This window comes from Erithacus rubecula (genome assembly GCF_903797595.1).
Source record: "Erithacus rubecula genome assembly, chromosome: 14".
Classification (NCBI taxonomy): Eukaryota; Metazoa; Chordata; class Aves; order Passeriformes; family Muscicapidae; genus Erithacus; species Erithacus rubecula.
Window position 1 is genome coordinate 879,647 of NC_136666.1, and position 13,240 is coordinate 892,886.

Consider the following 13,240-nt stretch of genomic DNA (forward strand, 5'->3'; position numbering starts at 1 on the left):
AAAGTGGAGCAAAATTTTGCATTTGTATATGGCTGGATTGTCTTCTCTTCAGCTGGAGAATTTAGAAAAGAAGTGAATGAACATTGATACTTTCTCTCCTTTCCTGAGTATCACTGCATTACCAGTAATATTACTTAAACTGTACTGGTAATTAATTTTACTCTAGTACCTAAATAAATCAATTTCAATCAACAGCTTACATGACATAAAAACAATATTAAATAATTACTAATTGACCAAGGGCAGGCTAATTTTCATCTATTTCACCTGATTTTTACCCTACAAGGATAACACCTAGAGATAACTCACATGCATTTTTACAAATCTGTCTTGTAAAACTATTCTCTCTCTTCCTTTTCTGACTATAGAAGGGGATTTAGTTTCCTTCTCTCAGTAATGTTGAAAAATATTTTCATTGGGCACCTCCTTCTACCTTTCATGAAGATTATTCCCTTATGTAGGTATGTTTAAAGGGGGAGAGAGAAGAAACAGTATTGGCAGTCTCTATTTTCTGCTAAGAAGATGCTTTAAATCAGCTTCTGTCATTTTATCAGCTATTCTAAAATAAAGATCAATTCTATTTAAATATAAACATTATAACTCATCCAAAGTGTCAAATATGAACTTGTAGGTTAATTCAGACAGCATTTCAGAGTCCTGAGGTGATTTAGTTAATTCACTGCAATAAATGCTTTTTGATATATGGGATTCCTAACTCCTAAGAGGATCATTTATTTTGCACTTGGAAACACAAAAACTTCCCACTTTATCCAAGACCAAACTCCACTGTAAGAATGCATCACGCTCCTGCATTTCCCAAGTGAACCTCACGTCACAACGAGTACAGAGTTTCCAGAGACGCTGATAATGCGTTTGAAAAGGTGCTGGAAGCAAATGGATGTCAAATGAATTTTTCACAACAATAAAGAGGCTTCATTTAATTGATACCATAAGCTTGCTAACAGCAGCTCATCTGAACACATTCTGATCACGGCTGTGCCCGGGCTCCACAGCCTGACTGCAATCTAGCACCAGGAGTGTCAGCACAGAAGTGTCCCCAGGTGGTTGGCAGTGTTAAATGGCAGATTAGAGACAGCACAACTAATTTCTTTGCTTTAATCTTATTAAGAGAACAACAGCTGTCACGTGTCACCATTTCTGCACGAGGCTGTGATACAAGAGAGGGGCTGTGAACAGCAGAGCCACAACTTTATTTACCCACACCTTCAACTCTGGAATGAAAAACCCAATGCATTTCCCACTATTCTCTTCCCTTTGGAGCTCTTCTTTTCTCCCAGAATTCCAAATGTGTTATGTGCAGAGAGCCCCAGCCAGCTGAAGCAGGAGGCTCTGCAGAGCAGGTGTTTATTGATCACCCATGTGCTCTAAACTTTGTATCACACCCACAAATCAGCTTTCCAGCTCTGGCCCCAGCACGTTCACTCCACCCCACGGCCAGGCTGCAAGGCTTTCCTCCAGAGTAAATCCAATTATAAAAACCTCCTTATGGTACACAAGCTTGGAGCCAAAAAAGAAATCTGTCTTTAAACTAGACAAAAATACACATCTGTATGTTATGTTTATTTTACATAAGTATGGAGGAGGAGAGGAGGATTCATTTTCATCAAGCTAGATCTCAACAGTTTATATATCTCCATGGGATTTTTTTTTAATGTTAGCTCATCTTCATTTCCTCAATTTGCCTGATAAAAGAGAGTTGACAAACTTGCTTATTTTATTAAAAATACTGAGGCATTAACAGTATGCAACCATGGAAAATTAATCCATGATAATGCACCAGGACACAAAGGCAAGAACTCAACTTTTGCTTTACACAAACCAGGGCATCATCAACATACAACAATTCACCTGTTTCAAGTCTAAAGCTGTTCCTTTCTTCCTGTTCTTACAACTTCTGACATTCCAAATGAATGCACTTTGATTACCAATGAATAATCCTAAAAGCTCCATTTGGCAGTGCAATAATACAGAACTAAATATTATCCAATCTAGGATGCATTAATTCAGTATAAGACTGCTCATTTTTAACCAGTTTGAATATTATGCAGCAGTCTGATAGGGAAGGGGATCAGTATTGGTAATTACCTGCTGAACTGCAAAGAAGTGGGAGGTGAAATTTTACTGAAAATACTGCACAGAATGGCTGTAGAGTAGAATGGGTAAGGAACCATCAAGGTAAGAATATGGACTGAAACAACAATAAAATTGCATGAACAACAACACTACAACTTAAGAAGTGGATGCTCCTAAAACCAAGTAAAAATTACAGAGAACAAGCTAAAAACCAGCTCTCAGTTAAAAATGACTCTTACTGAAAAATGTAATTTGTGTCAATGCTATGCACAATATTATGGGGGCACTAATTTCTTCTTTTTACATATGTAAACACGGTTTGAGCTTTTTCACCTGATAATATTTGCTTTAAATAAATGGTGTAAGGAACTGTATGAAAACAGAAGATACATTAAACTTGACTTCAATCCCACCTTGACTTGTAGCAGCTTTGTACCTTACACAGCTACTGCCAATTTCTCTTCTAAGATACTCATCACTCAACAAGTCAAAGCATTTCCCAGATGTTGATTAAGCAGACCCTACAAGGCTCATTTGTTAGCAGGTTTGTTACCAACATGTCATGGGAAAAGAGCTGCACAGTGCAAGGCAGCCCAGGGGATGAGCCTCATCTCCTGCTCTCCATCTGAAGGCATTGCCTTGTTCTGCTGGGCAGCTCCTGTTTGCTTTTCTACAATACCATAGGGCTCTAAAACCTTCAAAATTCCGCTGCCTGTGTCTTGTTTTGTGGAGATGTGGACAAATTCTGGAAAACTACTACATGCTGCTTTGAGAAATAGTACAGCTAGACATCACTTTTAATGTTAATACCAAAACCAAAACTTACTATAACCCACTGCTTTCCCTTTCCCAGTGATTAATTTGAAGGGGAGAAAACTTGCCCCAAAACCAAATGTATCATGTGTCTCACAAATGTGACCTCTTCTTCAGAGCATTTCCCATCCTGCTGCTCTGACTACAGAGCTGGACAGTGGTCCAAAACAACAGGCATATTGTTAAATCTTCTGATAATAAAGCTTCATCTTGTAGACACGGGATTAAAGTTCTGAGCTGCACCATACAGCCAGGATTTTGGGGAAAGAGAGATGTAGATAATAGCCCATGTAATCTCCTCACCTACTTGTAAATAGCTTATCCTCATCACAAAGCAACAGACAAATTCCCAATTTAAGATGAGTACAAATGGCTGAACACTGCAAGAACCCACAAACAATTTGTAGTGTCCTTTAGCAAAGCATATTTGGCGGGGGGAAGACTGGAGGGCAATTCATGAAAGGTCTTAATTCAACTTCTCTCCACAGGGCTTTGCTTTATCTTTAAACAGAGAAAACTGCTGCTTCACTAGATTCAAAGTTCAAGAAATCAGGATGTAGATGACATTTGCACAAAATAAAGTAACTTCAAACTTGTTTCAACATTACATAAGAAATGTGATCTGAATTTTCTTCCTCATTTAAAGAATTAAATATATTCCATGACTGCCATTGGTTTTGAACCCCCCTCAAACACAGTATGTGAGTAATTTCTTAAGTCCTTTCAGTGAGACCATACCAATACCCATGAATATGGTTTGTGCCTGGTTCAAACTGCTCACAGAAAGTCCCACCCTCTGGAACTATTGCCTGCTCTTGACAGTTGAGCTGCAGATTCTGTACAGAACATTCTTCTCCACCAAAAAAGCCACAGAAACACCAAGAGAGGAGGCTCTGCATCCCATGCAGCAACACCAAGTTCCTTGGGCCATTTCCAGCAGACTCCAGGCTCTAAGTCAGGCTCTCACAGACCAGCCCTGCAAGAGCAATTTGCTTTAGAGAGCAGGATCCTGTGTCAAATTATGTGCAAGCTGATTGATAACTTCCCAACTTCCATCCTTTCAGGTGCCTACAAACTAGAGACTGCAATTTGCTGTGAACTTGAATGAAATGCTGTATTTCAGGAGTGGAGCAAAGTTCTTCAGAAGATGTTTTTAACATACAATGCTGTCAGAACAGTTTATATTCATCTCCCTTCTGCCCCCATATTTCCTTTGGAAATACTGCTAGTGGAAAATCTGTGCTAATGAAACAATGTTTAGAGAATTTTTCAAAGATGCAAAAACTCTTTTTATAGCTCAGTCATGAACAGGCTCAGGAATCTGAGTGACCACTGGTCTGAAAGGGGTGTGAGACAGACAGTGACTGTCAGAGAAAGGAGAACCTCTGATCAGCTCTTTGGATGGGATTTCTGTTACACACATGGGGCTTTATTCATCAGCACACAAATTCTTTTGAGACCTAATACATCCTCACAAACTTCAAACACAATGTTTTCAGTAATGCAAACATAATGTTCTCAAACCTTTTCAACAAAGGTTACCAAAGCAAGACTGTTCTAAAAAGAAAGAACAAAAATCAAAGATGTATGGCTTGTACACATCCTAAGAATTTAAAGCTCAATTAAAACTTGGCACTGTGGGTACACAGTGGAATCCTGTCCCTTGTGAAGTTTATCCCACATTGATGAGATGACCCAAAATTAGAGACTCTACAAATGCAGAAGCCCCAAGGCTGTCCCTGAGCTGCTCACCATTGGCCCAACTCAGGATTGCTCACCAGTGGAGCTGGTTGAACTTGCACCAAGTGCATTTGGCAAGGCTGGAATTTCATTTATTCTCCTAGAAGCATGAAGTTGAGATATTAAAGGAATGGTTTTTCTTAGTGCTCTTTCCCAGCACTTCCTATTTATGTCCCATAGTATATTATTGGCCATTTTAATCCAAACTCACACTGTAGTGCCTAAATTACAATTATACTAATATCACAAAATATCTACAATCAAATTATGGCAATGGTACACACCAGGACACTTTAGGTTTGTACTGAAACTATGCCTAGCTCTGCTCTGAAAGCACCTATCTGATTTGACTGTATAAAACCTACAGTTAAAGATTAGGGAAAAGAGCATGCTTTTGCAGGAATTCTGCTTAGTCACCACCTTCTTTTTTAGGGATTAGACATTTAAACCCTTCCATTCTTCCATTCTGTAAAGAGGAATTCCTCTAATCCACAAGAATTTTTATTCACCTGTTTGTAGGAGCCCTTTCAGCTAGCAGTATCTTACAACTACTTAATTTTAAAAGCAGACAGATTCCAGTGAATTACAACCCTTTAAAAAATTCCCCTGCTTCCCACTAGAGATCTCTGCAGACTAACTTCAGAAGGAAGATATGTATCTCCTCTGTTAAACAGTCTCATCTTTCCTCTTTTTATACAATTAGCTGCTGCTCAGACAGCTCAAAATAAAACCACCACGTTATGAAACCAGAGGGTGAGTGGAAACATCTTTCACCTTGTGTGGCACAGAGAACAGCAGGGTTTTTGCACTGAAGTCCAGCACAGGACTAGGAGAAGAAGCAGTAGATATGAGATGGATATTCCAGTGACTCTAAGTGCTGCATACTCACTTCAAGGGAACCCTGGCAGCTGCATTCAGGTTGGTGGGAGAAGTCACCATCTGAAGAACATTTTCAAGAGCAGTCAGTCCTCCTGCAGCCCGGAATACAATTTTATCTGCTGTGTTCTGAAAAAACACAAAGAAGAGAACCAACAGAAATTAAAGAAATGTCTCAATAAAGGGTACATCTAACAGTTGTGGATTCTGTCAATGTAGAAAGTCCTTAATTTATTTATTTATCATGCTGGACACCTTTGAAAAAGAGCCTTTCACTGCCCATGCACAAGGAAGAGGCTTTCTAGAGCAGGAGTTGAGACTCTCAGGTGTTACCTTTTCAATCATCATAAATACATATCCAGTACTACACAGGTAAACTTGAATACCATGTTTTCTGTAAGGACATACAATTATAGGGACTTCCATAAAAAGTTCACCTTTATCTGTTGCTATTATCTTTGGAGCTAAGCTGCTTTATATGAATTTAAAAACACAAACAATCTCTAGATGGGTACTTCCTCCTTTTTACAAACCTCTCCAACAGACAATCTCCAGGCTTGGATAAAGATGTATAAAACGGCTCAGGCAGATGCCTTTTCTGAGGTATCCACTTGGAACTTGCACATAGCAGAATTTTACAGTTATATACCATCCTGTCATTATTCTCACAGTTGGCAAATGACTGCAGTTTTGCTGCAGCACATCCAGTATTTTACAACTTACACTCTATTCCTTTCCTGTAAAATTGGTTAATCTCCTCTGCTCACAACAAAGCAAGAAAGATCTACTTATTCTCTACTTCTAAGCTGCTAATTTTGTACAGTTTATTGGCAGCTTATATTTTATCATCTTGACTTTTTCAATGATGAATGATGATGATATTCTAGCTAATAAGAAATAATTTCTTCTTTTTTTCCCCCAGTGTTGCAAGCATCTCACATATGGGAAAAATGGGAAGTTCTCTATAAACCCAATTATTATTAGTCTGTAAAGAATGCATTCTACTGTAACAGAGTGTGTAACAGAAAAACATCCTAATGACTCTGACAATAAAATATTTATTTGAACAACTACAAAAATAATTAAGCAACTGTAATATGATTTAGATGGGCAACATTTTTCCCTGTGAGACTGGACATTATACACAGAAGTGCATATCTTACTTTCAATTTAAATCATGCAACTTTCTCTCCATTAAGTTTAAACTATACTGTATTTAACTTACAAGCTACAGAAAAACTGTTCACAGAAGTCACATATTCGAAAAGGAAGCATTTTCCACAATTAATATGAACTGCACTTAGATTTTTAGACAACCAAAAGATTTATCTTCCAAGAAATAATTGGCCTCAAATGAGTGGAAATCTGTGTGCCAACTCACCCAGCAGTAAAAAAATCAACCAGTGATTTCCTACAGGTTGTTGATAAGTCAAATTTCTAGCAGTTAATTTGAGCCCAGCGAGCCCAGTAAGTGAACTGCAGAGTTATTTTTGAGTTTCACTCATATATTCTTCTTCTAGTTTCTCCTCCTCCCATCTAAAACAAAAATCTCCAACCCCTGCCTCCTAAGCTCCCTTGGCTCCCAATAACACCTTCCATCATCTCCTGGTAGAGCCATAAAGGAAAGACCAAAACAGCAAAGAAGCATTCCTGCCATAAATCATCATTATTGACCTTATTTGAGCACCTTGGCTCCCAGCCACAGCTCTCACTGCCCTGCTCCCACAGTGCTGCAGCACCCCCAGACAGAGCCCAGGGCTGTCTGCCTTCCCTGGTCACTTCAGCTGAGAGCCCCCCCCAGGTGTACAGAGAGATGGTTTTTGCACAGTGCCCTTCCCTGGGAGTGGGCACACCCTGGCACTGCAGAGCAGGAGCTCAGAGCCCCCAGGTGTACAGAGATGGTTTTTGCACAGTGCCTTTTCCTGGGAGTGGGCACACCCTGGCACTGCAGAGCAGGAGCTCAGAGCCCCCAGGTGTACAGAGAGATGGTTTTTGCACAGTGCCTTTTCCTGGGAGTGGGCACACCCTGGCACTGCAGAGCAGGAGCTCAGAGCCCCCAGGTGTACAGAGAGATGGTTTTTGCACAGTGCCCTTCCCTGGGAGTGGGCACACCCTGGCACTGCAGAGCAGGAGCACACCAGGAGCTCAGAGCAGGGCTGTAAAATGGCTGATTTATCTGCCAGTGCTCCTCCAGCTCCAAATGTGCCCAGCACTTGCCACTTCTCATTTTCCCTATTTCTCATGGGAGATTATGCCATAACCTATTAGCTCTTGTGGCAAGAAGTCTTTCTTGTCATTCAGACCAAATATGCCCTTTCTCTATTTCATCCCATTACTCAGAGTTATATCTGATTTATTGTGCTCATTTTGTTTGCCCCCTCAGCAATTCTTTAACTAGTACACTGCTTCCTTTTCCTCCTTGGCTTGTTTCTCAACTCTATGTTCTCTTCAGTGCAAAACTCCACCTTTTATATTTTTTCATGTGAACTTTCTTATCTTCTTTTTTTTTTTTTTTCCAGAACTTCTCTTTTCTCCAAAAATACCTGGTAATAAAGTGTCCAGAAAGGAATTTCCTCCTATCCCAAATCAGTCACTAGAGCCACACTGAAAGAAGCAAATGTCTTTCTATTCTGAGGAGAGGTTTTTCATGTATCCATTTTAAAAACATATAAATATTTTGAAGCTGTTTCATTTCCTATATGCTCTCCTTCCATTTCAATCTGAAGCATCACTTGTTTTATAGGCAGACTTTTTTCAGAGTGCCTGGTTAAGTTTTGTCTAATACTTTACTAAAATACCAGTCTACTTGTCAAAACACAAATTTGTATTCTAAAACCTTCTGTTACAGTTTTCTACCAAGCAGAAGGGAGGCTGTAATTTCTTCTGATTTTATATGATTTACTTACCTGGCCTATCACTCCTCTTTCTAGATTACTCATAAAATTCCTTAGCATTTTGATGCTTATGAATGAAAATAAATCCCTGTAAAAGGAAGGTACAACCAGCACAGCATTTGTTACCTGTGCTCACAGAGGTCTGTAAAGCTGCCCTGTAGGGATACATGGCTTTTAGCACTTTAATATAGTATCTCCAGTAATTATTTAAAGATGGAGAACAACCAGGGCTTCTAATCCATGTCCTGGAAGGCAGTGCTGATGCTGAAGGAGCTGCTGGTACCAGGCACGTGTGGATGCCCTTGGTCCCCATCCGTGTCCAGCTCTCAGGAATCCAGGATCAGGCACAGCTCCTGGAGCTTGGCCAGGAGACCTGACAGGAAAAAGTGCCCAACCCACCAAGGAGCAGAAAAGTCACTTGAATACTGCACTGCTGATGTTTGCAGGGTGACCACCATAGGACTGGGGAAAACACCAGAGGCATACAGGTGAATTGTTAGAAAAAAAAAATCTCCCCAGTGTGGAGACATACTGTCATTCTATCTCTGGAGCAGCCAAATCACACCAGATTATTTTAAAATATGCCTGAATTAATTCCTACTTGAGGCAATTTTCAAATTTAAAGTATTTTAATATTGATCTAAAGAAATCTTACCTGGATCATAAAAATATGTGAGCGAGACATCTTACCCAGATTGTCTCTCTCTCAAAAATGAACTAATATCCTTGAAAACATGATCTCCTGTAGTGCTAAAGCTTGACACTAGCTGATACATATTCCAGTAAGAATTCAAAAGAAGGGGACTGAGACATCTCACTTACTCAAAGCCCTTGCTCACATATTTTTCTTATTTAAACTGATCCCTGCCTGAACCTGTGTCACAATGAAAGACCCCTTCAGGTAACTTTTTTCACAACTTTTACTCTGGGGGCACCCAAAGCTCTGAGCAGATTAGGCATCATGGGAGCATGAAAAATGATAGATCCTACAGGGAATAAATATTGTATACCTATTTGAAAAGAGCATAAACCAGCATTGCATGTTTTTGCTGCTCAAAAGGAGCCTCTAGACTTCTCACTTGGCCTCCCAAATTAATTAGCTCTCCTGTTTATGAAACCTGTTTCATAATTTCACTGTAGGCACTGTTCTTTGAGTAGCTGCACATTTAGATTGGGAGGGTTATTCTGCAATAGATACCATGGGATTCATCTTCCTTGAACAACAAAAAAATATATAAACATGTTTTTATATATTGTTTTTTAAACAGTGTGTAAAAATTTGATTTGCTAATATGTACTTTCAGAAATTCACAACTATTCAAGTAACATTTTTAAACAATTTGTTTTTTAAACATGAGAGGATTTCTACGCTCTGAAGTTACCTGGTGACACAGGAGAGCAGAGACAAATGAACAAGTAGGCAAAAATGATTATTACTGTCATCTCTGCATTTTTTAACAGAGATCAGGATGCACAAAAACCTTGGGGATGCTACCTAGATGTGTCTTAAACATCAGGAAAACAAAAACAGAGATGCAGTTTCTCAGAGCAGACACAGCACTCAGACCCAAGCCATGAAAAGTCTGTTTTCCTTATCCCTCCCAAGTCCATCGTTGGGAACTACAGTGCTCATGTTTGCACAGGAGGAAAGCCAACCCAGCTGATGTGACAGGAAGCAGGTATTTAATCTCCAGACCATTACAAACTTGTCATTTGAAGCACACAGCCACTAATTTAGGCAGAACACTGCATGAATAAAGTAACTCGGTGGGAAGTGTGTGTACACTAATGCACGTGGCACAGTAAACAGAAAAAGTGATAAATTAGACAAACCATGTAAACATTTTATGGATTAATTATGAATTAAACATATTAAAAAACTTAAAATTAATCCTTAAAATGGACAAACAATCAAGACAGCTCCCTGCACAGTGGGCAAGCATGGCTGGTTTATTTACCTACCTGTTACAACACCTTAATGGGTCTGAATTTCCATTCTCTCCTACAGCTTGAGTGACAACTGACTAATAGGATTACAGGCTCTGTTCCAATAATACAGCTCAGCTACATGCCAGCAAAAAATGACAGCCTAAACCTGAATTACATGGCCTGGGAATCCATCCAATTATTAACTAAAGTAACTGTTATTACCTAACCTAATCAAAGGAGAAGCAGCTGTTAATCTTTGGTGGCCTGCAGTGTAGCAGCGGTCAGACTGGATGGACTGTCTTTGTACTTGACTCCTCCACAGACAATAATCATGTCCTTTGTGATCAAGAAGGAAGGGCTTCCTAACCTTTCAGACAGAGGCAGCAGATGGGGAACAACTGTTTGTGTGTTCATTAACAAGATAGGGTAGATTTTATCAGGGCTTGGCATCTGGGGCACCCTTAGAAGCACCACTTACCCAAGGACACAAGTATGTTTGGCAAATTTCAAAAGGAGCAGGCTAAATAGAAAGTTCAATATAGTGTTTTCATCTCATTATCTGACATTTGGTACACAAAAATAGACACAGCTCAAAACCAGAGGTTTACACATATGCCCCATCCTACCCAACGTGGCCAACAAAGGAACACATGAAAAGGCCAACTGGCCTCTGCTGGTACTTGGCTGGCTTTTGTTGCACTCACCAAAGCAGTCACACAATGTGAGCTGTGTGCTTCAGAAATAAATACAACCAGACTGGGGAAAAATGCTGCTCAATTTATACAAGTCAGTGGGTAAGAAAGTGACACAGAGGGAAATAAAGCCAGCACTGCTTTGCAGCAGCTTTTGGGCTGTGTGTCCAACACTCCAGGAGAGAAGTGAGGCCAAGCCCTGCCCTGCACTGCTGCTCCCCCCTCTACACAGGGCACTGCCAAACTGCAGCACTCAGCAGGGCTTAGAGAAATCTGCCTCACCAGGGGCACCACACAAGTGTCACTCAGTTTAGTCTGCAGACAGTGAAAACATGCTGGGATGACAGTGTGGAAGGACCTGAATGGGAAGATATACAGGAACAGCTAATCTGGAAGCTGAAACCAAATGAATTCAGGTGAGAATAAAATGGGATTTTTTTAATGCCAAGAGTAATTAATGATGAGCATAATATACTTAGCATATATAGTCGACTCTCAATCATTTCAAGTTTTTAAATCAAACCTGATTATCTCCTAGAAAAATATGATCCCAGTTAAATCATAATTTATTAATTTGGTGCAAGAGATATTGGGTGAAATCCAATGTCCTGGACCAAAGTACTCACTTCCATACATTTCTCCTGTTAAAGTATTATTATTAGTTAATAAGTAGAGCAGAATCAGAAATAATGCTGAGCTTTAACAGCTGAAATGATTTAATGCCAGCTTTGCTATCTCTGCTCTATGTGACTTTAGCCCATTTTAACTATTTGAAATATTTTTGAACTAACTGAAATATTCTGGTGTAGGCCCTCCCTCAAAGACAAACCTCCAAATTAAGTATTTTCATATAGACTAGAAAGGAAATTTGGAGCAATTATTTTTCCTTCATTAACCTAAAGAATGTTTTCTCCTGCAGAATGTCTGACTAGGAAGCTGATCTGGAAAACCCGTTTGAACAGACCTCAAGAACTGAAGGATTTCAGAAGAAATTATTTCTGAATGGAACCCAAACACTTCAAAACATGCTGACTTCTATTTCTGAAAGAACACACTTTTGTAACTCTAAACTGTTAATTGATGGAAGAAATAATAACTAATTAGTAAAATATAGCTGAAATCCATCTTAAGAATTTTTTTCTTTCCTTTTATCTAGTATTTGAAGATTCTATTGAAAATGCCAGGGGCTAAGAAATGCAGTTCAAAGCTTGCTTAGAAAAACAAACCAGACAACTGAATATTGGGCTGGCTTCTCCCTTTTTTTGTACCTTTCCACTCCCTTTAAATAAATACACAAGTATATCTACATGCACATACAAACCCATGGATACATTTGTGACTGTAGAAAATCTACATTCTTTGAGTAGTTCTCCAGACTGTATACAGTGAAAATTCCAGGAGATTACACCAAAGTAGTATTTTCTATTAACATAGGCACCTTTGCTCCCTGCAACACTTCTCTTTGGTGAATTTATTGTTATAATAATCCCCCCTCAATGTCAAAACCTCAAACAGGAGTGAATTCAGCCACAATAAAATTTCAACCACTCAATACCAATGGAAAACTTGTTTAGGAGTAAAACATGAGCCAGAACTGACTAGGTGCTTGAACTGGAGGAAGGCATTAATTCACATCAAGGAATATCTCTCAGGGATTTGTATCCATCTCTTCCCCTTGCACTGCTCCTGAGTTCAAGCCCCAGAAGGGAAGTCTTGAGAAATGCTCCATCCCACCTGGTCCTGCACAGCAAAGTGCAGATCCTGAAGCCTGGGAGGTGGTTTGGAAGCCTTAAAGGCAAAAGCTGCTCTGTGTGTGTTTGCTCAGGTAGGAGCAGAGGCTCCCTGCACCTGGGGAAGGTGTTTGGCTCCTGCATGAGCTCAGCTCCTGCTCACAGCCAGGGAAAGGTGCCTCTGCCTCCTGAGCCTTCTGGGGAGCACCAGCTTTCCTCCACAGCTTCACAGCCTGCACTTAGCACAGAGGAAGACAAATATCTAAGAACAGAAAGGGTGAAAAAGCAAGCACTTGATACAGCATTCAAATGCAATATAAAACAATTGCCCACCTTATTTCTAACTGTATCAAAAATAAAAGAAGAAGAGACATTTTTGACCATCCTCTGAAAGTCTACTATTGACAAAGAACCTAAAATTTTTCAGGCCTAGGCACAACACCAATATAAAAAAAATTATTCTTAGGCCTGT

The 13,240-nt window shown here is 39.7% G+C and overlaps 1 protein-coding gene across 2 annotated transcripts in view; it reads right to left on the reverse strand.

The window, feature by feature from the left end:
- SCAPER (S-phase cyclin A associated protein in the ER) overlaps positions 1 to 13,240 on the reverse strand; it is a 131,287-nt gene that overhangs the window by 42,513 nt on the left and 75,534 nt on the right. For both annotated transcript variants that reach the window (XM_079317865.1, XM_079317864.1), the window contains exon 24: positions 5,537 to 5,652. In XM_079317865.1, the coding sequence (XP_079173991.1) occupies positions 5,537 to 5,652 (116 nt within the window). The remainder of the gene's footprint in view (positions 1 to 5,536; positions 5,653 to 13,240) is intronic.